Here is a 26781-nt window from a genome sequence, read left to right as displayed (position 1 = left end):
CTTTGCTGAACTCTTAATTGATGACTTAAGGTAGAAGAATACAAAAAACTTGTAAACCATGCAGCAAAATGCAAGTTTCAGAGCCATTTTATAATGTATCTCTTCTAATCAAGAGATTTGAGTTGTGTTAGGCATATGAGAGTTTGAAGTTACGAGTTACAGATCTTCAAAAAAAACCTGGGCTGTGATGCTTCAGGAAGCCACAGAATCAGTGTACATACCATAGGCTCTAACGTGAGTTTTAACATGTAAAATTGGGAGTCCGAAAGCCCATTGATATTTGCCAGCTTCACCTGCGCAGTTTGTAAAAGTGAGATTTCCAAAAATATAAAAAAGTTTGAGATTCCACACAATAAGGTGGGGGGAATAACTCATTCCCTTTTGTCCACATTCTCAAATAACTCCCTACAGTTTTTAATGGTTTTGTCTGTTCCTATTTCTTCTGGGTTTGTTTGTGTCTTGCCTTGATTGCGTTAATAATACTGTTCACATAATCACCTTTGACGCACCTCATGCGCTGCCTCTGAGTCATTCTGGAGAGGGTACACTGTGGGATCCAGTTCACAGCCCTTTCTAACACACCTTCACTTTTTCTGTTTTTCGTACTTGAATGCTGACAAGTTTAACTATGTAATGGCTCCTGTCCCCTCCTGCTTGGGTAAGACCAAGGTGTTAGTGTTGTTTTGCACAGACGCATGTTTCTCCATTTTTCCTCCGTCTTGGATGGCCTGGTCATATTTCAAACTGCGTTTCATGTTTCAGTCTTTTGCTTGTGGATTTCCTCATTTTTTCCATCACAGGCGTTTAGTTGTGGCTACTTGCATGTTGCAGAATTTGGACATTTCTATGCTGCGTTGCCTAAAAGAATATAAACTTTTGTGTGGTAGGGTGCACACTCCATTTCAAAGCTGTGTTGTCTTTCCTTTCTGTGTGGCTGTGCATGACTTGGATGTGTTGTTTGCTGTGTGTTATATGGACTCCTGCAAAAACCATAAGGAATGGCCACACGATGAGGGCAGATCTTTCCAAAACTACTGTGTGTGTCATTTAGGGGAAAAAAACTTATACCTGCATATGCATTGGTAAACCTTTTGAGAAATCGAATTGATGCTGTAACAGTCAAGATGTAACAAAATGGACTGTGGAAATGTAGGTCTTTCACATAAAGACAGCCTGCTTACTAACTCTCTGCTTGGCTGCTTGGTGGCCATGTCTAACATTGCTGTATATCCCATTTCCTCATTAGGAACCAGGAGGGGGTGGGACCTGTAGCACATGAACGGAAATCTCAGACTTTGCCTGTGTCCCGTAACAGAGCAGGAATGATGCATGCCAGATTACAGCAGCTCAGCAGCCTGGATAATTCGTACACTTTTAACCACAGTAAGTCCAGCAACCTCCAGACATAAATCCTCTCTGCCTCTTCCTCTTCCTTTGTTTGCCTCACCATCATCTCCTCATCATCGCCAGGGACAATCTCCAGTATACCCTTCCCAGAAGCCCCGCAGAGCAGGTCAATCATCGTCATTGCCTCACCTGCAATGAGTCACATGCGTCCTTTGCAGATCTTGGTTATCTGAAAAGATTATTATTGCTGTGTGCCATGTGAGGTACATTGTCAGGTGAATTGGGCTGTATTTTGTATGATTTTGTGTTGGTTGATTTGCCTCTGCCTGCCACAGGTGATTTCACATTTGGTAACTACCAGTGAACAAACTGAGTTTTGTCTGGCATCTGTAAAGGTGGCTGTATGGAGAGAGCAGTGATTGTAAAAGGCATCAGGTCATTTTAAGTTATTTCGCTAGAGTGTTAAAGTCTCCATACATAAACAACCAAACACAAACATGGGAGGGAAATTGTACTCACCTTAACATCTTTTCAAATAACCAAAGTCCACAGTGAATCAGCCACTGAGACAGTTGTTGCCATTGAGACCAGTTTCATATGCTGTGTTAATTTCCATTATAAAGGGGAAAAAGTGTTCCATTTATTGGTAAGTCTAAGAAAATTGTTTTCTTCTCATAATGAAGTGACTTTTTCTGTGTTTTCAGTGTAAGAAAGATATCAAGTGTACTTGGAATTTCTGTAGATCATGGTAAGAATTAATCAGGTTGATAGCCAGCTTGCACAATTTTCACCAGCCTTCAGCAGATGGTGCTGTTGTCATAAGAGCATGCCATTTCAGTTGGGAATGTTCCTTTTCCCTGTTCCCTGCCCTGTCGCCATTTCCTTCTGCCCCTTACATGTTTTTACTGCATTTTAATACCTTAATTTTTCACTATTTGAGACTCTTATTTGAATGTTAACCCTGTAATTGTGATACTGTAGTTGCTGCTGCATTTATTCCAACTGTAAAATAAAACCCGATTTTCTACTTTACATGTACAGCTGCGCTTTACAGAAATGACAGATTTGCCATTTTCAGTAGAAGGAGAGTTGATGCTACAGTGCTGTCATGTCTTCCTTATAGGCTACACCCATTCAGATGCTGACGTGTTGAACCAGTCTCTTCTGGAAGCAAATATTGCGACAGAAGTGTGCCTTACTGTGCTGGATACACTGAGCATTTTCATCATGGGGTTCAAGGTAGACCATGGGCTATCTGTTTGTTGTTGCTCACATGCATATTAACGCTTAAGTTTAAGATAGAAAAAGAACATCCGAAAATGACCTAAAAATGTCACTGTTTTCCTTTTCTTTGTGTAACACATTTCATAATGGAAATTCCCAATGGCTCTTAGCTGACTAACACAGCAATAGCAAAGCTGTGGATTGTATGAATTCCACTGGCAATGTCACCGAAAATCCCTGTTTGTCAACTCTGTTTTAAAAACTGTAACCCTGATCCTAGTCATAATCCTAATCCCTGTGGTGATGCAAAAACAATAACCCTAAAACAAGCAAAAAGCAAGCAGTAACACACAAAAGGCTGCCAATGGCTTTCAGTCAGAGCACACTATGAATTTATGCTAAAGCCATTCTTTCAATGAAGCTCTTTACATGATGGTCATAATCAGACTTTAATTTTTTTTAAGGATAAATAAGTTAAGAGCATAAGAAAGGTTACATTTGATGGTTAGCTGTTTATTGATCCAAGGATATTATCCAGCTGTATCTTGAAGGATGCCAAAGTATCGACAAACACAGGGCTGGCTAGCTTGTTTCAGACTCCTACAGCCCTTTGGATAAATAAGTGCCTCACCTCCTAAAGTGCTGTAGTTTCACTTTCATATAGTTTTGTGTGGTTTCTGCTTGTGTTTTCTAGTTCATTTTTCAGATGTGAATAGAACTCTTTTGCTCACATTACTATGATTTATGTAGTTCAGCAACATAGTACTGTGTCTTGTCTTTTCAAATTTTTCTCTGAAGTGAGGAATAAAATTGCATTTGAGTGCTTTTGTCCGCCCTCACAGACTCAGTTGTGTGCAGACCATGGCCATAATCCGCTGATGAAGAAGGTGTTTGAGGTCCTTCTTTGCTTCCTTCAAATCAATCAGTCTGAAGCCGCTCTGAAACAAGTCTTTACTTCACTGCGAACTTTCATTTACAAGGTGAGTGCTGAGTGACTGTTCAGTCCAAGTGACAGGTATGAAATAAGAGGTGTTGAAACATTTTTTTACCAATACAAGTGATGTGCTGGGAGCAATGAGGTCATCTTTCTCTGTACCTACAGTTTCCATGCACATTTTTCGATGGCCGGGCGGACATGTGCGCTTCTTTCTGCTACGAGATCCTGAAATGCTGTAACTCCAAGCTCAGCTCCATCCGCAGTGATGCAGCCCATCTCCTCTATTTTCTCATGAAGAGCAACTTCGATTACACAGGACGGAAATCTTTTGTCCGGACGCACCTCCAGGTTAGTTAATTCCAGTGTCAAGACAATTATCTGTATATGTGCAGTATATAAGAGGGCAGGTCCTGAATATTTTTGCTGGTATATAATCGTATAGTGCAAAATTATGTATTGGTACTTTGATGTGATCTAAGAGTAATTAACTTAGCAGAAGAAAATAAGTGCACTGTAGTATGTCCTCTTCTTCAGAGATCAAGCAGTCAGTCAAATTCTAGAAGTAAAATAAGTTTGTGGTCAAGTCAGGAGAGCACGGTGAAGATGCAGTGCTTTCTAACCCTGTGGGTTTTTTTTTGTCCGGTCTGATCCGTGCTGGCGGACCGTAATAGTGTGGCCTGTTCCCCTTTTCCAGGTGGTGATTGCCGTGAGCCAGCTGATTGCCGATGTGATTGGAATAGGGGGGACCCGCTTTCAGCAGTCCCTCTCCATTATCAACAACTGTGCCAACAGCGACAAAACTGTTAAGGTCAGTGACTGCTGGGGCCCCAATGATTACAAAAAGCAAAACGCTTCTATCTGGCGTAGGATTGAGTTTCTTTTGCCAATTCCCTAGCAATACCAACAGCTTTTCCTCCCCCTTTGCAAAGTGACTGTACAATTTTTTTATTTCTCCCGAAACAATGCAGAACACGGCGTTCCCCTGGGACGTGAAGGACCTGACGAAGCGAATCCGCACGGTGCTGATGGCCACGGCTCAGATGAAGGAGCACGAGAAGGACCCCGAGATGCTGGTGGACCTCCAGTACAGTCTGGCCAAATCCTACGCCAGCACTCCAGAGCTTAGGAAAACCTGGTTGGACAGTATGGCCAGGATCCACGTCAAGAATGGAGATCTTTCAGAGGTCTGTGAGCTGCGCAGTGTCCAGCATGCAAAGATGTGCTACAGCTGCTGTGACTGCATAGTCAGCCCCTCAGGCTTTCTGCTGTAAAAATGAAATGAAAGCAAAGAAATACATCTTTCAGTAGCTTTGTTCCCCTTGTTATTCAACGGTTTAGATCTTGGTAATGATTTAATTTTATAAAAGCTGGGCTTAGCAGCTTTATTGTAGAAACATTTTGGAAAAGGTGTTTGGAAAATACACAAGTGGAAAAAGTGCTTGTTACATAAAAACGGAGCAAACATTTTTTTACTGTTGTGTAACTTATTGTGGTAGAAGGTGTTGCCTGTGCTTGACTGTACAGTATTTACTGAGAGGTTCTCAGTTTTGAATATTTTCTTTCTATTTGTGTTTGTAGGCAGCTATGTGTTATATCCATGTGGCAGCACTGGTTGCTGAATACCTCAGGAGAAAAGGTGTGTACTCTCTTCCACCACCTCTACTCTACCAGTACTCTAGATATCACAGACCACCTCAAATCTGAATGCTCCATTCTTTCAAGATCTTTTATTTTAGTTCTTCTGTCTGGGGCATCTCAGTGTTACAACTGTTAGCATTGCTTGCTTCTCAGCACTGAGGCCCAGGGTTCAACTCCTGTATCTGCATGGAGTTTGTATGTTCTTCCCATGTTCGGGTGGGATTCTTCCCACGTCCAAAGACACATTTGTCAGTTAATAGGCTGCTGGGAAAACAGCCCCAAGTGTCAGTGTGTCTGCCCTGCGATGAACTGACATCGCCGTCCAGGGTGTACCCTACCTTGCAACCATTGCTTGCTCGGATAGGCCCCGACTCCACATTGCTTGCTGGGATAGGTGACCCTGAATTAGAAGAAGAACTTAGAAAATGGACAGACTTTGATGTGGATTATTAAAATTAGTTCAGGTGGGTAGCTGCGTCAGCATGCGTAGGCTGCAAAGGAACAATAGGTTTATTCCATGCTGAAAAAACAAGAAAGAAAACACAACATTTTGGCCATGGAGCTTTCTTCGGGTGTCAGCCATTATTAAAATTATATTTTTAGTCCAGAAAAGAGAAATGCCAGACATTTAATCCTGGTACTTTTGTTTTTAACATTAGTCCCTGTAAACTAATAATGAGTGTTTTTCACACAGAATATCGCTGAACAAATAAAAATATATCTGTTGAAAATAATGCATATCCAATAAAATTGAATCATTTTAAAATATATTAACAAAGAACATTGCTTCAATACTGACAGGTTTGTCACATACTCTTAATTTCCAAGAGTGACATTCATTTTTCCTATTTTCCCGTTATAAAATTATCATCCAAAGGGAGTTTCTGATTAGGTAGCTTTAATGAATAATAAACTACCAAGGAGAAAATTTGCTCTTTTCTCCACTGTTATGTGTAAACTGTTGGGGGATTTTGGCAAAAACGGCAAAAGAAATTGATCATTTTTACCAGTACATAAGTAAGATTTATGACATGCCATGCTTTTTTAAAAATGTTATAAAACACTAATTCAAGCTGTATGTATCAAATGAATCATTACCAGATTTACATGGATGGGCTGGTGCAGTGTTTTTTCGGTTGGTTCTGTAGTTTGATGTGCTGTTATTTCTGTACGGATACTGTACAAATGATTTTCATTGGGCTTTATTGAACTTTTATGTTGAGCTGGCATGATGGTGGTCCTGGAGTATATATTTCATTATTTAGCAAACTTTTTTTTCCCACATACCTGTCATATCTATCAATCTTTACTGTAAGCTCACATACCTCTCACGCGTAATGAAGTATATTGGCTTTTTATGGCTGAAAGGCTAATTAGGCATTGAGGACACATTGAGCACCTAACGGCATTATTTGCCTGGTTAATGACAGCTGATTATTAATCCCTCATCTGTTGCCTGACGGCCTGTGTTGTACCAGGAGCTTTAATGAAGCAACACAGTTTAGTAATAGTCAGCAGGTTCCGTGTCCTCGGCACTTTTGGATTGAAACCCCAATGTTGCAAGCTCAAGAGCCACAGATGAGTGGATTTCCAATCATTTCTGTTTCCCCAGACCTTGGCAGCCGTCTCAGAGTCATGGTTTTGGTCCTCCAAGGTGACTTTTTGCCACTCTATGATTTCACATGCTTGCTTTCCTGGTGTCTTGTGCATCTGTGTTACAGGTTGGGGATTAGACAGTATTTTACTAAGTCTTCTAGCTGTCATCCTGTTAAAGGCTTTAAATCTCATCTGTCATTGGCTCAAATCAACACTGGTGCATGGGCAGCTTTGGATGTCTTTGCTCTTTTCACTGTTCTGAGAAAAAAAGTTCAAATTGGCATTCCATCACAAAAATCAATCATATCTTTGGAATACCTACAGCCTTCAAATAATTCAATAAAGAGATAGGAGGGTTAGCACTGCCTGAATCAGCATAGTGCCACTTTAACAAAGGATATTGCTTTACTGCTTTGGGCATCAGGGTTATTAGCTGCTGCCTCAGAGCTCCAGGCTCTGAAATTTGATTCTAGGTTTTGGGCAACCTGTTTATGTGTAGTTTGCCCATACGCCCTGTATTCTCATAGGACCATAGGTTTTGACAGGTCTTGTGGTTTCCTCCCACAGTTATGCAGGTTAGGTTGGACTGGCTACTCTTTTTTTTATGCGTCTGTTTCTATTAAGCTCAATATTCAGTGGGATTTTAAAAATATAACCATAAAGAACACAAGGTTCCAAATGCCCTCCTTTCATTTGTGGCCTTTCTGACGTTTTGACATTCTCTCCGCACTAACAGGAATGTTCAAGCAGGGCTGCTCAGCCTTCCGAGTGGTTACACCTAATATAGAGGAAGAGGCCTCCATGATGGAGGATGTGGGCATGCAGGATGTTCATTTCAATGAGGTGAGAGCTCCAGGCCTTTTTTGTAAAACAGTGACTTTCAATTATTATTTTCTGTTGCGAATGTGCCAATCCTATTCCATGTTTCAGAGCTCTATAAATGTTACACATAATGACACATAATATATACCATATATAGCAATTCAAAGCACTTAAAGTGATTTATGTATCACAGTGGACTCACTGTGTTCATCACTGAATCTCAGCACTTTCCTGGTTAACATGTGACAGCCATAATGTGCCAAAAACCCCTCTGCACAGCAGATCAGATGAAGTGAGAAAGTGATATAAGAACCAGGAAGTCAGCAACATGTAATCCAACCAACACCTTTTACAGCTCAATTTCTCTCATCAGCAGAGTGAGGTATTGATTTAGAAGTTTTTATCCAAACAGAAGAATGCCACCTACTGGTCCACCAGCACCTGGTTTCCCTCAGAGTTCTCCCTTCTCAGTACTGGCCAGGCCCAGTCAGCCAGCCTTGCATAGCTTCTGAGATCTGGTGACATCTGGCTACAAGGTGGCAGGGCTGCTAACCTTGCTAACAAGCACATAACAAGCTAGTTTTCTAAAACCACATTTAACAGACAGGAACATCATTGTTCCTCTTTTCCATAGAAATAAGATAGTTCGCATGCAAACAGTTTTTGTTTGAAGCCTTTGATTTTGGCTCATTAACTATTTGTTGTTTTTCCCAAAAGCAGAACATTTATTCAAATAGTTTCTAAAACAACTGTTGATTTTCTATATATTGTACCGTATAAATTTGTTAAATGTATGAAAATAAGAAAATGGGGCATCTCCCTAAAGATTTTGCAGCAGTGAACAACATGCTGCATTTGTTTTCTTATTTAATGAGATTTCAATTTAAAAAGTGATCAATTTTTCATTTTTCTTTAACCTACATACAATAGACCTTGCTAGATTTTTAGAATCATTTCTTCAAGATGAGGAGAAAACAACATCAGGATTGTCATCCTGCAACTTACAAATGAGGAAAAAATATTAGAAAATCTTTCCCAACAGTGGGCCTTAGGTTTGTGTTTAAATAACAGCTTTTGTTTTTTTGCATTTGTTTCATTCTAATAATATGTATACAGCACTGTCTTATCAGACTATGAAGAGTATCAATTGCTGTTCATAGTTCACATTTTGTGTCATGGCATTCTTCTGGGGGAGAATGCAGAGGTTCGCAGTTTTCTTCCTGATAACCAAGTAGCTGCCTAAGGATTTTTTTTATCAGCGGATCAGTACTGTATCATGCTGCACCCTCAAACAAGGCGTCTCAAGGTGGAGTCTGTTATCAAATGACCTCCCTGAAAACGAGCAGTACATATATAGAAGGAGGATAGTTTTTTGCCTCAGGCCAAATATTCTAAATGTCAATTCCTTCAAAAACAGTAGCCGCTGATGAACTTACGCCACCCTGCTCATGTTCGAAGGAAAACCTACAGTTAAAGGCTGGGAATCCAGTCCCTTCTGGCATGACCTGACAGCTGATTATGATTATGGTTACTAGTATCCTACTGTACATATGTAATTTGTTTATTAGTATACAGTTTAAATATATACTAATCAACATAAGATTTAATGTGATTCTAAAACATTTTTTCCATAATGGAACTGTATGCTTGTGAAAGATGAAAAGTAATTTAGGTTTCTGTACACAGATAATAACTGATTTCAGGGGAATAAAAATGGAAAACATCTTAAGGCTGTATATATTGTAAGCATTATACCAGTGTGGAAAAGATAACATTTATATACAATCTATTTTTTTCATATAATGGCAAGTTTTTTAAGAGTTTGATCTCTACTTGACTGCTGATTAAAAGGAAAGAAGCCAAGCATAATGCAAGCATAGTGTGTGGAAATATAATGTTATAAACTCAGGCTCCTGCGGTATATAACAAATCTTTTTAACCTTGTGTTACCCTGAGGTACTTTTTGGTTCAAATGAACATGTTAGGAATAAGAAGATAACTGTGCACTAAAAAATATTAAAGTTCCCAAGTGAAACAGTCTCCAGTTAGCTACTCCATTCACATTTTTAAAATCTCTACTTGTTAATAGGTTGACACAGTCTTTTTGGCTGTATTATTGAACTGTATTCGGTGGGTGATTACAGCCGCAGTTAATGTAGATAAATCTTTGAAAAAGGGCGAAGACACTGTGGCCATGGTATTGACCTTTGTCTTCTAGATTACTAGTGCAGATATTTCTCAAGAATGAGAGGTGGTGAAGCTTTCATAAAAATGAGAACAAGAAAATATCAACTTCCTCCCCCTGGAAATCTGTTTTTCAGCGGCATGTTATTCATTTTTTATGAAAATTAGAAAATGAAAACGGACAGAGTAGACTCCAGAAACACTTAATTAAAAAAACATTCTCAATACATTTTGCCTGCAGTACATCACTTGTCTCCTACAAACAGGATAATGTTGAGACCTTTTTCGATGAACGCCATTGTATCTGGGTGGGGTTATGGCATCATTTTTAATGGCAAAAGAAGGAATTTCTCTTCACGTGGTCTGTATATCGAAAGTGGGGATGGGGACACTCAAATGTACGTCTCTCAGGCCCTTCATGGGTGCCAAATTACTCAACCGCAGCTGTCTATAAAACCACTTAGGTGCAGAAAATACTGATATTGTGCCCTCTAAAGTGCCGCATTCACTCTGATCTGTTGTTAAGCATTATGTTACTGCCATCATTTTGTTTTTATGATCGATGTTCCGCAGCAACCTGCCTCCTTAAGCTGCCATTAGGGATTTATTTTTTCATGCTGAATTTTAATGTGCCAAAGAGCAGGATTCTAATGCATTTCCAAATTAAAGCTGAGCTCCTCATGTTTCTCTTTATCTTATTTCTTCATGAAGAAAGAGAATTAACCAAACCTTCCTGTAACTTGTGTGTTGCAGAACACTGGCTGTTTTACATACGCATTTAAAGAACATTTCTTCTTTTTAATATGTGTTTTTCCAGCACCTGTGTGTACCTGTCATTTTTACTTATAGCAGTAACATTAATTTAAAACATTTTGAATGTATAAACACACAAATCCTTGTGTGAAATGTCTAGCTTTCTCCTTTCTGTAGCCCCTTTTTCCAGCCTTATTAGTGTCTCTCCATCCATGTCTTAATATTTGTTGTGTTATGGGCTTGGAGCAGTGTCCCGTCAGGGCTGACACAGCAGCACTCACGATTGTAACGGGCAGGCAGGTTCTCAGTATTTCTGAATGCTTTATTGTCCTGCTGGGGAAATGTGTTTTGTGGCATACTCCTAATGTCACAATGACAGACAAAATTTACCAACAAATAAGGCAGTGCAACAGTGTCACAGCAAGATAAGGGAGTCCATAGTTACGATGCACTGTTTGAAAGAGATATTGCAGCGGCTGGGGAGCACGGTGAAGGAGAGTGATGGGGGTGTATCTCTCGACAGGACGTGCTGATGGAGCTGCTGGAGCAGTGTGGCGATGGGCTGTGGAAGGCCGAGCGCTACGAGGTGATCGCCGACATCTACAAGCTAATCATCCCCATCTACGAGAAACGCCGGGATTTCGAGGTACTGTAGTTCGAGATTCCCTGGAACACCACTGTACACAGCTGTCCTGAAGATTCCGCTAATGGATGAAGTTCTGAAACTACCCAGCTCTCGGTGGGGTTTGTTTCTTATCACATCTTTGCTCTTTTTCCTACAGAAACTTGCTCACTTGTACGACACGCTACACCGTGCGTACAGTAAGGTGACAGAAGTGATGCACACAGGCAAAAGGCTCCTGGGCACCTACTTCAGAGTGGCTTTCTTTGGGCAGGTGAGGTTCTGCACATTCAGAAATGCGGAGGTTGCTACATGTGGCCAGGGAGTCTTAGACATTGCTGCGAGTTGATTGAATTGAAAGGTTAGATGCACATTTTCATTTTTTCAGTAAGAGCATCTGATATTTCCTTGTCCAAAGTTATTCTGATATGTAATTTAGTGTTGTTCCCCCTCTATGACTTAAATGTTTTGTATTTCGTCTGGGTCTCCCAGTTACAGCACAGCTCCTTGGCTGACCACAGGAATATTCTGATTTCACCAACATCACTTTAATCATCAGCTACTTTTGTGAAAGGCTGCCACGAAAATGCTTTTGTGGTTAGTTTGGTAATTGGAGATGTAAGAGCTGATTGGGGAAAGAAATGTGTGTACGTTCAGTGATTGTTAGTAAGCTTCGCATTCTGGAGCATCACAATTCTTTTAAGCATGTAGCCCTCAAAAGCCTCAGCAGTGATTCTTATTTTTAAATAATCAACCCCATCCTCCCCCCCTTCTCCTGCCGTAAGAAAGATTTTAATAAAATCTTTATGCTTTTTTTTTCTTTCTTTAAGGCAGCGGTAAGTTCTGCAGTGAGCTTTGGTAACATTTTGTTCACAGCCTTTTTAAGTGTGATGTGCTGCTTTTTATTAAAAAACATTTTTCAGCCATGATGTACTGCTAAACATTCTGGCCATTTTCATTGACTCACTATTGCAGCTTGCTTCTTTACATTAGCAATGCATGTAGCTGAAAAAGCACTGTCTGAGTTGGCTTTTCTGCTGTGCTTATAACCCTTTATCCTTTTACCTTCGTCTGTATCTGTTGCCCATTAGCTGTATTTGTTTACTTTTTTGTTTTTAGTCACTATTTACTGCTGTTTCACGTTCTGTTAAAAAAAAAATCTCAGGCATTTAAACATTTTTCTCAACTTGGCAGTATATGTGGTTGCTGAGATGTCATGTTAGTCTTGTTACAATTATTTTTTTGTGTTAGTTTTTGAAACCACTTATTTTCTCAGCAGTTTTGGACAAGCAGCATACTAGAAATAACTGTTTTGTTCTTTATTGTTTTACAACCCTATAGCAGTACCAGTTTACTGACAGTGAGACAGATGCGGAGGTAAATGAATGCTAGAAAAGCCATTCATGCAGTAAATGTTCTGCATTGAAGCTTATGGTTTGATGTGATTTTTGTTAGTTCAGTTGTTGTCCAACACCTGTATTCCATTACCTTCTTGTAGCTCATCCATTTCAACATCTATATTAATCTTTAGATGTTTTTTCCAAAGTAACATAACGGACAGACATCTTTTTTTGCATTTAGAACTGCCCATTATTTTGTTCTACCCACCAGATTTGGAATCGTCACGTTATGCATTTGTCATGTTTTGGCTTGTGACTGTGATCCCAGTGACCTCACAGAGGGGCTAATAAGGAAATTATTTATTAACACATTACAGGCTGCGTAGCCCCATACCAGAGTTTCAGCTCCAATTCGATGAGAGGCACGTCCCTCACCAACTGCTGTAGCCCATGTGGTCATGGGTCGCTATTTTGCTGGGTCCTTAGAGAGTCCCAAGCCCTGATTATATCCACCCTAAACTCAACAAATATCAGCCAATTGTGTGCTGTCCTTGGAGAATCCCACAGTTGACTAGTGACATGACTCAGGCTCGATCCCAGAATCACAGGGCTCATTCTACCAATTGAGCCACTCAGGAGGCACCAACAGACATTTTTTTTTAAAAGCTGGGTTTTTAAATAAGTTTATTCAGTTGATTGTTGAAGCCAACAGTAAGAGATGGGAGGGAAACAAGGAGTATGTATTTGTATCATGGTTGAAATGGATAGTAATATTTACACTAGCTACCCCAAACCCTAATACATCCAGTTTTTCCCCCCATAGACTCAGAAAATCATTGAGATTTTTTTTGGCACCTGTGGTGTTGAAATTACATTTGGTAGAAGATTCAGTTAATAGAAAATATCCAAAGAGTTAGTTATTGTCTAACTTTTGTTGTCTTAAGTAAGCCTTGTTGGAAGTCTTAAGGAAATAGTTTTTGCCAGCTTGTACATGATTTGTATTTTTGGATCAAGTCAGAATTTCCCCTCAATCACTCACTCTACTTACCATCCCTTCTTTTCTGGATTGCATGAATTCACCTTTGTAAGCAAGTCGCACAGTGTGCGCTGAGCTTGTCAAACAGACTGGATCACAGGCCTAACATTGTGAAGCCTTCTTGCTGCTATTTTTCCTACTTTGAAGAAGTCACATTAAAAACTAAGGTTTAGGTAATATCTGTTCTAAATAATGTAAACCACAAAAAATCGAATGTTGTATTGGAATACAAACAGTGAGTGAGAGAGAGAACCATAAGAAACTCACAACTTGATAAACTAAATGGGTTTAAATTTATGGAGATGTTAATGAGGATCACTGGTGCCAATAACCCATCCCCATTCACGTGACACTGAAATCTGTTGAACGTCATTTTCAGTGGTTTTTAAAACTTCAAAACAATAATACAAAGCTTTGTATTTTTTTCTGTAAAAAATTCCTGTAAACTGCTTTTGTTTCCCATTTTGTTTAAATAAGGCAAATCTAATGTCTTATTTGGTGACCATCCTTCAAGCCATTGTAATTAAAGCATTGCAGTTCAGTAGAAAACGAATTGTACATTTTGCATTTTATGGTAGCACATTGTAATGTGTGGTTTTCTTGTTTTCCAGGGATTCTTTGAAGATGAAGATGGCAAAGAGTACATTTATAAGGAACCTAAATTCACTCCCCTCTCAGAGATTTCCCAGAGGCTGCTCAAGCTGTACTCAGACAAGTTTGGCCAAGAGAATGTCAAAATGATTCAAGACTCTGGAAGGGTAAAATATAAAAAAAATGTTACTTATATTTTTTGCTTCTGTCCTGTCAGTTCCTTCTTCTGTCTTCATGTTACTTAGAATATTTGATAAATGAAGAATGTGGATTAAATATACATCCTGCTCTTATTGACTTATGCCCAGATGATACTGTATCAATTACATGTAGGGCCTAATTAACTAGGAAGGTACAGTGATCCAAGGCAGTACTATGGATTTAAGTGATTTTTACCCCGTGGTAAAGCAATACTAGGCAATACTAAGAGTTTTAAGCTCAAGTCAGCAACTGTCATGTTGTTCCCAGAGAGCTGATGTAAGGATATACTGTATATGGATGACCTGTCAGGATACCTGGAAATGCATTCTTCCCTTTATCTGTGAAACTGATGTCTGCATGCTCAATTGGGGAAAATAAAAAATAGCCTGTGTCCTTGATGTATAATGATGTGTTCTTTTAAGTTAAACCTCCATTATGTTGGTTATATCTGTTAGTTCAGTCGACTGGGGCAGGTTTTAAGCCCCACCATATGTCCAAGAATTGCACTTAAATACTGCACATATTCTTTACCTGCTAAAAGGTTCAGAGTTCACATTTGCTGTTCTTTTTTCATATCAGTAGACGTTGTGTAGGTAGAACAGTTTTTATGCTTTCTCTTGTTGAAACCGACTTTTATTAATTAAACAAATGTAATTGTTAATTTAAGGAATTAAGTGTAACTATGAATTTTCCTTACACTGATTTTCATTAGCACAACATTGTGCGGATTGCTGTTGTCTGCCAAATTGTTTTAATGAAGAACGCCCTTTATCTGTTTGGAAACGTGGAAAAGCTGTCAGTTTAATTTTAAGGTCCCATCTGTTTTTAAAATTAAGTGTTTTTTTTTCACTTTTGTGTAAAAGGCAATCCTTTGATGTGGGGGTTGCAGATTTCTGGGGTGAAAGCTTGGCCAGCGGCTGTCTCAGAAATGACTTTGTTCTCTTTTATTTTCCCTTGGCTTGGGGGGGTATCTAGATTAACCCGAAAGATTTGGACTCCAAATATGCATACATCCAGGTCACCCACGTGACTCCATACCTGGATGAGAAAGAGCTAGCGGACAGGAAGACCGACTTTGAAAAGAGCCACAATATCCGCCGCTTTGTCTTTGAGATGCCTTTCACTGTCTCGGGGAAGAAGCAGGGAGGGGTGGATGAGCAGTGCAAACGAAGGACCATCCTTACAAGTAGGTGTGCCGACAGATGGGCCATGAAAACAGTGCTGCTTAACTGGAAGAGGAGGCACAACCTTTCTGCATCTCAGTCGGCATAAGTTACCTACTCCGAGATACTTACATTTTATATCACAATGGAGAAATTCAAAGCATCTTGTAAAAAACAAATTTCACAATTGCACAATTTCAATTCAACTTGGACCCCATTTCTTATTGCATTATAATTGTCAAATTAACACTTTGCCTGCGTACGCATATACTTTCAGATTATTTCCTGTAAATAGCTATTTTTATGTATTTATACTTTTTGATGCAAATCTGTAAATATGTATGGAAGCAAAGAGGCCCTGGAATTGGTCGACACAACATCATATTATTTCAGTTTGCACCCGAGTGTACACAATGCAGTGCAAAGGAGCATACTTAAAATCAAGCTTTTTTGCATTCCTGCTGCCAACAAGAAAGGTCCTCTGTATCACAAAGCACAACAGTTGAAATTGAATTTCATTTTATTTCTTTATAGCACCCTTCACAACAAGAAGTGTGTCACAGAAGGCCATTGCAATTATTAATTTACACTGACTACACAAACAGTTGAACAATACTGTCAATCAAAAGTAGATTGTATTTGAATGCACAACAGTTTAGTATATCGTAGTGTAACAGTGTAACCATCAGGCATACAGGAGGAGAGAAAAGCGAAAAACCCTATAGCAAGTAAAATATTCAAGGCCCAGTGATTTGCCTAACCTCTAGGTACTAGCTGGGTATAGTTAGATAGTATTTCAGTAGTATCCAAGCTACAGGATGACCAACATTTGAGTTGTTATCCAAGAGAACAGTTGGTAACATTACAGAGTTACAGTAACTCCATTTTGTGAAAGAATTCTTAGTCAACACTGTTAGATATGCATGTTTAATTATTGACCTTTAAAACTCTTATGTTTCCTTCTTGATCTGCTTGGTGTTATTGCTTTATTGTTATATGAGCTCTAAAATCCAAAAGTACACCTTATCTTCTTATCTGATTAATACAACCAAAGCTTACTGGCTGTAGTAGGTAAAAGAGGTTATTTAATTTCATTTTAACAATGATGCCATAAAACTACTTCATAAGCTCTTCTTTTGTTTTCACTTAATTTGCAATTGAATACAGTCAAAAACTAAAATATTTCACTTTATGTATGTGGCAAGATTAGAAATAGTGTGTGAAATAAGCATCATAATCACATTATTAATATTTAATAAACAGTATATAAAAATAAAATACATTTTATGTATTTTTGAGCACCAAGCCCTAATTAATTCTTCCTAAACTCAACAACTATCAGCCATTTGTGTGTTGTCCTTGGAGAATCCCAAAGTCACAGTCGGCTACTGACATGATCCAAGATCACACCCATTGAGCCACTCAGGAAGCCAAATCGGACATTTTAAAAAAGTGTTTTTAAGTAACATTATGTGTCAACAGTGATAAACATAGTTCTACTCATTCAATCGATTGTTAAAGCCGACAATAAAATATGTGAGGGAGATTGGTCGGGCAAAGCTCTCAGGCACTGAAATATGAAGTGAAAAGCTTCATGTTTCAACCTTGGGCCTTGTTTCATAATTAATCGGAATTGCCAGGTTTAAAGATATTAACTGGCATCCAGACATGGCAAAGGTCAAAAGTGTAAGGTTAAATGCATGTAAAAAACACTTTAAAAATGCTGAACACTATTAATAAAGTACAGATTAGTCATTTACTTGCACAACAAGACATGTTTCAACAGTAAAGTGCTAATACAGTACATGGTTTACGTGTTCCATCTGAAAAAAATGCTACCCTTATTATTTAAAATCACGCAAAAGAAAGTTTCTGCTTTGCCTTAGAACTTTCAAATGAGACCCAGTTATTTTGGTTTTGCAACATTTTCCTTTTATATAAAAGAAAACACTCTAATCCTAGCAAGGCAGGCAGTTCTTCCTGAATGGGATTTTATACAGTAAGATATACCTTTCTTTTGCCCCACGATGTAAGAATTGGAATAATTTGTCTTGCAGCGACACATAGCTTCCCTTATGTGAAGAAGCGGATTGCGGTAATGTACCAGCATCAGACGGACCTCAACCCCATCGAGGTAGCCATCGACGAAATGAGCAAGAAGGTGGCGGAGCTTCGGCAGCTGTGCTCGGCCTCAGAGGTGGACATGATCCGGCTGCAGCTCAAACTGCAGGGGAGCGTGAGTGTGCAGGTACGCTGAAACCTAATCATCCTGAGGGGAGCGTGAGTGTGCAGGTACGCTGAGACCCAATCGACCTGCGGGGAGCGTGAGTGTGCAGGTACGCTGAGACCCAATCGACCTGCGGGGAGCGTGAGTGTGCAGGTACGCTGAGACCCAATCACTCTGAGGGGAGAGTCAGTGTGCAGGTACGCTGAGACCAAATCACTCTGAGGGGAGAGTGAGTGTGCAGGTATGCTGTCACCTAATCGCCCTGGGTGGAGTGTGAGTGTGCAGGTGGGAATTCTACCACTGAACCACCAATGCCACTATAAACCTCCACCTTGCACTGCAAAAACAAAAACACCCATCTAAAATGCTCATCTGCCCATTTTTGCAGAAACGTTTTAAGTCCATGCACTGTCCTGTGTGCTGCATGAATGACATTGATAAATTATGAATGATGTAGCTCAAATTTTCACTGTGCTTCCACTATCTCCCAGGTAAATGCTGGCCCACTGGCATACGCCAGGGCCTTCCTCGATGATGCCAGCTCAAAGAGGTACCCAGACAACAAAGTGAAACAGCTGAAAGAAGTCTTCAGGTAAGTCTCGAGATTTCATCCTTATGTTATTTTTAGACATTGACATTTTTTCTGCTTAATTTTTGTTTTCTTTTTTTAACCAGACAATTTGTGGAAGCTTGTGGTCAGGGGTTAAGTATCAATGAGCGGCTGATTAAAGAAGACCAGCTGGAATATCAGGAAGAGATGAAAGCCAATTACAGAGAAATGGCTCGAGAGCTCTCAGAAATCATGCATGAACAGGTGGGTCTGATGTCACTGATGATGAGTATTTTGGTGACATTGTGACACACTGGACATAGAAGCATTTAAACATTTTTACTCTTTATTTGCTTTTGACCACTATTATTATTGACAAATCATTTAAAAAAAAGTTTCCTTTGCATAAAAGGTGCAGGGTAATTGTTATGACTGGAGCAGGTTAACTGTGAAACTAATATCGGATATTGTTTAATATCTGTACAAAAGGTACATGTCGCACCAATATATCCTTGTGGCCCGATCTCATCACAATTAAGAAGCTAAGCAAGGCTGAGCCTGATCAGTTCTGGTTTAGGTTGCTATTGCAAGTGGTATTGGTGGAACAGTAGGTGGCACTCATCTCTCCTGACCATAATTTTGAAAATCAAAGCCCGACTGGAGTGATGCTGTCCTCCAGGCAAGCAAATGAAGGTGTCACAGCACTATTTGAAAGAGTAGGGAGCTTTAAGCCAATGTCCTGATGTCCCTACACAAGGCAGTGTAGTGGGGCTGCTGGTACTGTACATAATGGCTACGTCACCAGGTACAGTAGGTGCTAAATTTCAGTAGTGAAAAAAGTTGGTCCCTCTTATGTGTGTAATACTTTCGGATGAATATCACTGTATTAATGTAAGGAATTATGTCATTGATAAAATCAACCACTTTATTGATAAAATCCAGAAATTCTACAATTAATGTAAGCCTTGTTTACATTATTTGACTGAAATTTTATATGAGGTTGATGCTCGACATGAGTGTTCTTCGTACAGGAAATCGTCATACTCAGAAAGAACTGTGCTTTGACACAAACTAATATTTGTCTCTGTTTCTCTTTGTGCTGACATCAACAGATCGGATGGTAATATGGCTGTCTTTTTGTGTGGGTTTTTCTGTTTCAGTCACTGTAGAGATTACCTGTTCTGTTTATTCCTTGTGGGGAATATTGTAATTTTGCACAGTGCTTCATCTTTTCCCAGTTGAAGACAGACATCAGTCTTTGACTGCAATGAGTGACAACAGTTTTTTTTTGTAGAAAAACTGTTCAATTCCTTTATGTTTCTGTTTCACTCTTTTCCTTTGTTCATTGAACCTGACCTGATTATCTTTTTTGGTAGCCATATATCAGATGTCAAAATACTGACAAGACAGCCTGTGCTCTTCCGTTGTCATCAACCTTTACCCTTACATGTGAAGAATCAGCCTCTGTCCTACCGCACCTTAGCCAGGAATCTAACGTGACTTATTTTCCTTATGACAGGTTAGGTACACGTGATCTGAACAGAAAACAAAAGATTTCTTCTGTTCTTTTCTCTACATGTCCGATTTTAATTAGCCCAGTGGGATGGCCAATTTCAATTTGAGAGCACAATATGAAGCCGGCATACCTGACATAAGTGATCAACTGCATTTGGGGTGACAGTAGCCTTGCTTCCATTTAGCTGTAATTTAAATAATATTAGCTGTAATAAAAACAGACTAGAGTTTATTAATTACCCTGCAGTAAAGCTACATTTATGCCATGGAAAATTAAACCATAAGAAAACTGAAGCTGCTGTTTAATGATTAATTACCTGATACAACAGCACTTTTTTGGCATGCAAATATCAAGCCACATTTAAAGCAAATGGTAAACGCACTTAATTAGAGGTTGCATAGCTATAGTTGAATGTCTGGGTGCTTCTCGTCTCTGTAAGAAAACAGAACTGATTTTGGTCGTTAGTCGATAAACTCTTGTTTATTTGTTCTGCTCTCTTCCCATTGTAAAGATCAGTCCAGTGGATGATGGGGTGAAGAGTGTGCTCCCAGACTCGCTTCACATTTTCAACGCCATCAGTGGGACTCCGACCTCCACCACCATCCAGGGTATCCCCAGCTCTTCTTCAGTGGTGTGACGGACAGCACACAGAAAAGTGAACGCTGTCCCTTAGGAACCATCAGTCGGTTTTCTTTCTACATCATTGTTTACACTCGGAGGAGCGGTCTCCAAAGCTGAATATCGGGCATGTGCTATAAATCCATGCGCGTTGAGGGAACAGAGAAAACAGAGAAAAGAGAAAACAGGCCTGAGCTCATGTCTGACGTGGTAGGGCTTCCGTGTCCTGCAAAGGGGATGGTGTTCACAATTTCATGCCGGTTTACACAAATTGTTACTGCTCTGTACGGAAGTATTGCAGACAGTTCGTTTTTGTGCAGGACGTTCTCCTTACACTGTGGAGTGTGGCTACTCAGCACAACAAGAACAAAAAGGGGTTTTGAAAGGAAGTTTTTTTATCGTTTTACCTTTGTTGTGTATAGTTTCCATATTAAACTGTATCTGTGCTGTGTTCTTGTGTAGTGTTTCCTGTGGAGACTCAAGAATGTGGATTTTCAGCAGCAAGAACACTTCATGCATGTAATTAGTTACCTTGGTCTAACATATGGTCAATTCTATATTCTTTTTTTTAATGAGCCGAAAACTCTTGTCCATACTTTTGTATGTATTCAGGTGTATTATAAATGTCTCTTCTGAAACTGAGCATTAATCTTCAGAGGGAGTATTAATGAACTATAATGTAGCTCTCCACCTGTTGGCGTTCATTAGTATATTACCGACTTTCTGTTTATGAAGACATTATATTTCTACACAGAATCGTCTTATTTTAAGGAATCCTCACACAAGAGTTTTAGCCTCCTGCTTCAGATACTTAAACCTCTTAATTTTATTATTTTAAAAAGTACACTAAAAATAAGGCCCTAGCACAAATATATTTTAAGTTGTTTATTCTTGTATATAAAGGAGTGCAATATTTGTCTTTTTGCAAAGTGTTTTATGCTGTGTTTGGTTCGTACACTGTAAAGATAATGTTCATCCTTTTGCCAAAGAGATGGAATATGTAACCAGTCATAATGTACCTTGCAGACATGTTTGTTCAGAATTAAAGCTTTTACCATGTCGATGTTCATTTAAATTGTTAATTGCATAATTTTATATGGGGAAGTAAGGGTTTTTTATTTTATTTAACTGAAGGTCACCACTGTTCTGCTGTATTTAAATTATATGTTCCCTAATGCTTCTCTTTCAATTAAAATCACTAATGTCTCTGCAGATGTTTTAACATGAGTGTTTTGTGGCTGTCATGGAAAGAAAGGAAAAAAGGAGAACCAGACTTGTGGTCTATTTTGATTATATAATAATTGCTTGTCCTTGTCATCTCACAAAAAAATCGTGTTGTCCTGCTGGAGTTCTGTAATTGTCAGGGTGAGCCCACAGGAAAAGGATATGTGACATCCCAGAACTTGAACAGTATAGTATGTGTCCATGCTGTCAGTTTGTCATCAAGCACTACAAGTGGAGGTCTGTAGCACCTAGACACTTGGTCCAGTGAATGGAAAGGTTTATTGAACACACCAATTGTTGTGGCATTCTCCATGTCTTTGAGACAATCACTGAGGTCCATTATGGTGAGCTCTAGAAAATTAATTAATCGCTCAACAGGAGCTGCATCTGACTAATGGCACAAAAGCTGTGAACTGCCCAGATTGCCCACAATGCACTGAATTAGTCCAGCTTGCAATATACCGATGGCACAAAGACCGTGTTCTCTTCAAAAGCAGGGAGATTTTTATGCTTGATTTTCACAAGGCTTGACTTTCAAGAGGTTATTAAAACACATCATTAACTACACCTAATCAATACTAACTGAGGCGATTTGGTGCTAATGCAACAGTCACCCGAGAGTATTGCAGTTTGTCGTGAATGAATTCAGATGCCACCAAATTCATTTAAATAATATTCATGTTTCGTTGTTCCTAAAGAAATGCATTAAAAGAGTGATGCAGTTCTTCTGATCCTCAGGATAAATAAAAAGAAATGTCTCATTGCATAATGCAGGTCCTGTGCCCAAGGAACTGTGTACTGTATGGAAACTGCCCTGAAGCAGTAATCAGAGTGGTAGTTGTGTTTAATCTTAAACCCTCTAGTTTTCTATATGCCTCATACTGCTCATACTCATACTTACCATTCTCTAACCACTTTACCTACCCTGTACAGGCTTGCAAGAGAGCCGGAGACTCCCAGCAAGCATCTGGCTCGTGGCAGGATACACCCTGGACTTGATGCCAGTCCATCACAGATCCTAAACAATCCTTCACCCCAATCCAGTTTCAATAATTGTATATTCAATTAAAATATGGTTTTCTAAAGCTTTAAACCTAATCCCAGCATGACTGCATTTCCATACTCCGTTTTCCTGTTTAGAAACAGAAGCTAAAGAGCACACTGCCAATAATGAACACTTGCATTAATGAAGACGGTGGTGGTCAAATTTTAACGAGCAGCGATTCATGGATTGTTCAGGAACTACTGATTGGAGTACATTCAAAGAGGCTTCCAATGACTTTAACAGGTATACAGAGTTGGTCATGTCTTATTAATACTGTACGTGGTTAGCTGTGTTCATACCAGAAAGGTTTGTTTACATCCAAATAAAACCTTGGGTAAAGAGACTTTTGCAACAAACTTAAAAACTGTGCTAGAGTTCTGTTTAGGATGGAGAAATCCAGGTATGACATGGAAATTTTTATCAGACAGGTAAAAAAGGTATACAAAAGACAAAAACTTTGGGAACATTGATTCACTAACTATAACGATTCATGAACTATAACGGGGATGCCTGTGAAATCCCCACCACTGACATCTCACTCTCAAATAAGCTGAATAACATTTGTACTCATTCTGAGGCTCAGAAATCTGAGCCCTCCATCGAATCTCCTGGTAAATCGGGGTTTTGTGCTAAGGCTCACTGAACACAATATGCACAGCACCTTTAAGAAGGTACAAAACCCATAAAGCACCTGGCCTGGAAAGTGTTTTATCCTGAATCCTCAAAACCTTTGCAGATCAATTAGATATTTTCAGTCTCTTACTGTTCCTGTCTATTTTGTTCCTGATTATTGTACCAGCTTGCTTCAAGGAAACCACCATAGTGCCGCTTGCTTTAAGGAAACTCAACTTCCCAGTGAAAATCGCAACCGAAGGAAACTAACTGAACATTCTGGGCACTACTGAACATTACCATCCATGACTGAGCTAAAAATATTAGTTTGCTTTTCCCACCATGTAATACAAAATAGATAACTTTCATAGCTGTACGTTTTAATGAACCCAGTGCCGGCTAGAATATACTGTAGGCTCCCCCTTTTGAGCCTTGGTTCCTCAAGGTTTCTTCCTACTTTAATCTAAGGGAGTTTTTCCTTGCTACTATCGCCTTAGGCTTCCTGACTTGGGGTTTAGGCCCAGAAATCTGTAAAGCTACTTTGTGACAATGTCCAAGTGTAAAAAGCACTATACAAATAAAATTGAATTGATTTGAATTGAAACTTACTTCTGTACTTATTAAATGCTTGTAAAGGCTAGTAGTGACTTGCATCAATTGCATTATTACTATAGACTAATTGGCATCACCATACGACATGACAACACAACCACAAAGGACAGAAAGGCCCTACAGAGGGCAGTGACATCTACAAAAACACTCACAGGATCTGACTTGCCATCAGCTGAAAAGATCTACAGTATATCAACCATTGCTTAAAAAAAAGCCTGTGCCATAATACAGGATTATAACCACCCCGGACACAAACTGGTCTCATCTCTGCAATCTGGTAGGCAAGACCACAGTATCGGAAAACAGACCACCAGGTTCAGACAGTTTTTTATCCCCAAGTAGTATGTTTCATGATTAACTACTAGCTAAATGCCACTTGGCTGTCTGGCTATTATTCATTACCACTAAATTTTTAATCTTGTATTTTGCAAACTGCAAACTGTTGTATACTCTTGTAAATTATCAATTATATATTGTTTTGTTTATTGTATGTTATATTGTCCTTTGCACTACTCACTTACCATTTTTATTGCTGTCTTCACCTATCTGTACACTGAGAGAGCAGGTGCAAATAAGAATTCAATGTACATGTTACAACTGACAAATACATTTTGAACTTAAACTCTAACATTAATCACAAATCCTAAACCTTACCTGAGTCCAGCTCCAACATTCAAGATTTCTTTCTACAGTGCTCACTAAAGCCAAAGCCAACTAAGCCCTATTCTACATTCAGAAGTGTGTGAAAAATCAGACTCACTAAAATGTCTTTTTGCTTGCTTGATACCTTTGTCTGCTGTAAGCTGAGTGTTATCTAGTTACCCAAAATCACAGACCATTTTATAACCCATTCACCATCCCTCTTTTTTTCTAGAGAAAATAGAAATTGTTTTCTCAGATGAAAAACAGTCTCTCTTTAAATCTGCTCTAAATGTAAAAAAATACTGTAGTCTTTCTAAAGAAACTTCAAGAATCTTCTGTTTTCTCAAATGTTGATACAGCAGTGAATTTGGAATCTTCAGTCTTCCATCAGATTCCCCTCTTTCCTTTCAACAGGTATTTGCTGTATCATTCTGGTGGCTTTTCCTGATTTGAATATCCATGCGCTGTTTAACTACAATATTTGTTTCTGAAAAAAAGGTGCAAGAGCCCTCACAGGACCCAGTCCAAACGTTTGTTCACATGGAGTCATACAGAAAGATGCTTCTTATCCACACCCCTCTCTGCAGCAAAATGAAGACTTTTATTGTCCAATATGGTTCCTTTCTTGGAAGTGATTTATTGCTCAAGTGCACCTAAATTATTTTCTTTGGATTATGTCTTACATCAAGATTGGAGATAAGAGCCAGAAAGGGGTTATCAATTAATCACAGAGTAGCAGATTCATCCGTACTATCATTTCAGAAGCAGGGCGAAGTTTGGCAGCTCCATGAGCTTTAGTTTATAGTGACCTGATGAGGCACTTGTATTACAGATTGTTCTTGCCTTCTTTTTTTACTTTGTGAAAAAGTTTAAGAATTTTGGATATCATTTTAATTAATTTATTAATTGTCACTATGATACACTCAAGTTTCTTTAACCATTGCATAAGAACTAAATCACCATATTAGTGAGAGAGTTTATAGGGCACAGGAGACGAAGTAATTTACTTTACTGGAAGACAAGCCTGATGGAAATTTAGAAAGAAAAAACTATGCGTCTCATTTTCCAAGAAACCCTTCATACCATTGATGTGTTGTGGACTGGACTAACTCAGTGCACTGTCTCTCACTCTCTGGGGTGTTCACAGCCGGCAGTTTCTAACCTGACAAGATGTCACAGCCAAAAACAATTTGCACCTACGGACCACAGCACTGCGTTGGTCAAGGCCTCTTGATGACCTGTTGTCCTTCCTGTGGGCTCATCCAGACTGTACAACATTCCAGCTGAACAACATATGCCCCATACTGCTTGTATAACAACATATTTAAAAACAAGATTTATTTTTTCCTGTGGGCACATTTAATTAAGGAATGTATTACTAACGGATCTGCTCCTATTTTGATTGCAAGTAACACTAAGACCCAGCTCTTTAAAACTGCTCTGCTTGGTACAATAATACTAGAAAACACCAAAATGGCCTCTGAAATCACTGCCCTTCACCTGTAATTATAGGCTGACCATGAAGGAATAATGAAACAGCGTAACTCAGTCAACAGGGTTTTGTTGCTGAGGTCAGGTAGGTTTACTGAAAAAGAATGCTCACATGCTTAGAATCTGTTACCAGGAACAGTGCCGACAAATCTCACTCTCATAGTCTACAAAAAGGCACCAGCCAAGAGAAGTTGTGTCAACAGAGCTAATTGTCACACTGGGGTTGAATGTTATTCAAAGAGCTGAGTGAAAAGGTATCATCAGTGACATGTTTCAAACGTGAGTCCAATTTGTTGTAGCAGTTAGTTTTTTGACTGGATTTCTTTTGTGTATTTTCATTTTCTTTTCAGCCTGAAGTTTACAATGTTGTTTTCTCCTGCTATGCCGTAGATATAGTGTCTGAAGCATACTGTTTATTCTGTATGTAACAACTTTGTTCTAGTTTGGTAAACATTTCATCTAAATACACAAAGATTTCTCTTTAAAACTACTCTAAATGTAAACAATACTGTAGTTTTTCTAAAAAAACTTTAAGTATCTTGATAATCAATATTAATCTTTTACTATTTTACACATGTTACTGTATGATGCTATTTCTAGACTGTTTATTTCATGAACTACAGGGAGCTAAATGAGTACATTCTTTAAATTATTAGTGCCCAACCTACTAAATAAACATGTGCAATTTATTTAAATATTTAATGTGCTACATTTAGTTCAATGTATTATACAATATCCTGGAATGGGCAGATGTTTCTAAGGCACTGTATTTTGAATGCAAAAGTAAAAA

At 39.0% G+C, this 26781-nt stretch overlaps 1 protein-coding gene across 4 annotated transcripts in view; it reads left to right on the top strand.

Annotated features, from left to right (window-relative positions):
- The window catches only part of LOC148836053 (dedicator of cytokinesis protein 9-like), a 156696-nt gene extending 135120 nt beyond the window's left edge, over positions 1 to 21576 (top strand). For 3 of the 4 annotated variants that reach the window (XM_088912611.1, XM_088912609.1, XM_088912610.1), the window contains exons 38-53: positions 1247 to 1383; positions 2471 to 2586; positions 3414 to 3551; positions 3674 to 3856; positions 4203 to 4316; positions 4477 to 4692; positions 5087 to 5144; positions 7479 to 7585; positions 11025 to 11147; positions 11284 to 11397; positions 14111 to 14257; positions 15267 to 15477; positions 17512 to 17702; positions 18173 to 18273; positions 18357 to 18495; positions 20259 to 21576. In XM_088912611.1, coding sequence (XP_088768737.1) covers positions 1247 to 1383; positions 2471 to 2586; positions 3414 to 3551; positions 3674 to 3856; positions 4203 to 4316; positions 4477 to 4692; positions 5087 to 5144; positions 7479 to 7585; positions 11025 to 11147; positions 11284 to 11397; positions 14111 to 14257; positions 15267 to 15477; positions 17512 to 17702; positions 18173 to 18273; positions 18357 to 18495; positions 20259 to 20384 — 2221 coding nt within the window. In that variant the 3' untranslated portion in view covers positions 20385 to 21576. Of the gene's footprint in view, positions 1 to 1246; positions 1384 to 2470; positions 2587 to 3413; positions 3552 to 3673; positions 3857 to 4202; positions 4317 to 4476; positions 4693 to 5086; positions 5145 to 7478; positions 7586 to 11024; positions 11148 to 11283; positions 11398 to 12464; positions 12501 to 14110; positions 14258 to 15266; positions 15478 to 17511; positions 17703 to 18172; positions 18274 to 18356; positions 18496 to 20258 lie in introns of all 4 variants that reach the window. The other variant, XM_088912612.1, reaches the window with a different exon arrangement.
- Positions 21577 to 26781: the final 5205 nt, after the last annotated feature.

Source organism: Atractosteus spatula, chromosome 4 (assembly GCF_055471065.1).
Source record: "Atractosteus spatula isolate fAtrSpa1 chromosome 4, fAtrSpa1.hap1, whole genome shotgun sequence".
In the NCBI taxonomy this organism is placed as follows: domain Eukaryota; kingdom Metazoa; phylum Chordata; class Actinopteri; order Semionotiformes; family Lepisosteidae; genus Atractosteus; species Atractosteus spatula.
The sequence above is the reverse complement of the archived record's forward strand: the minus strand, read 5'-3'. Positions and strand labels throughout refer to the sequence as shown.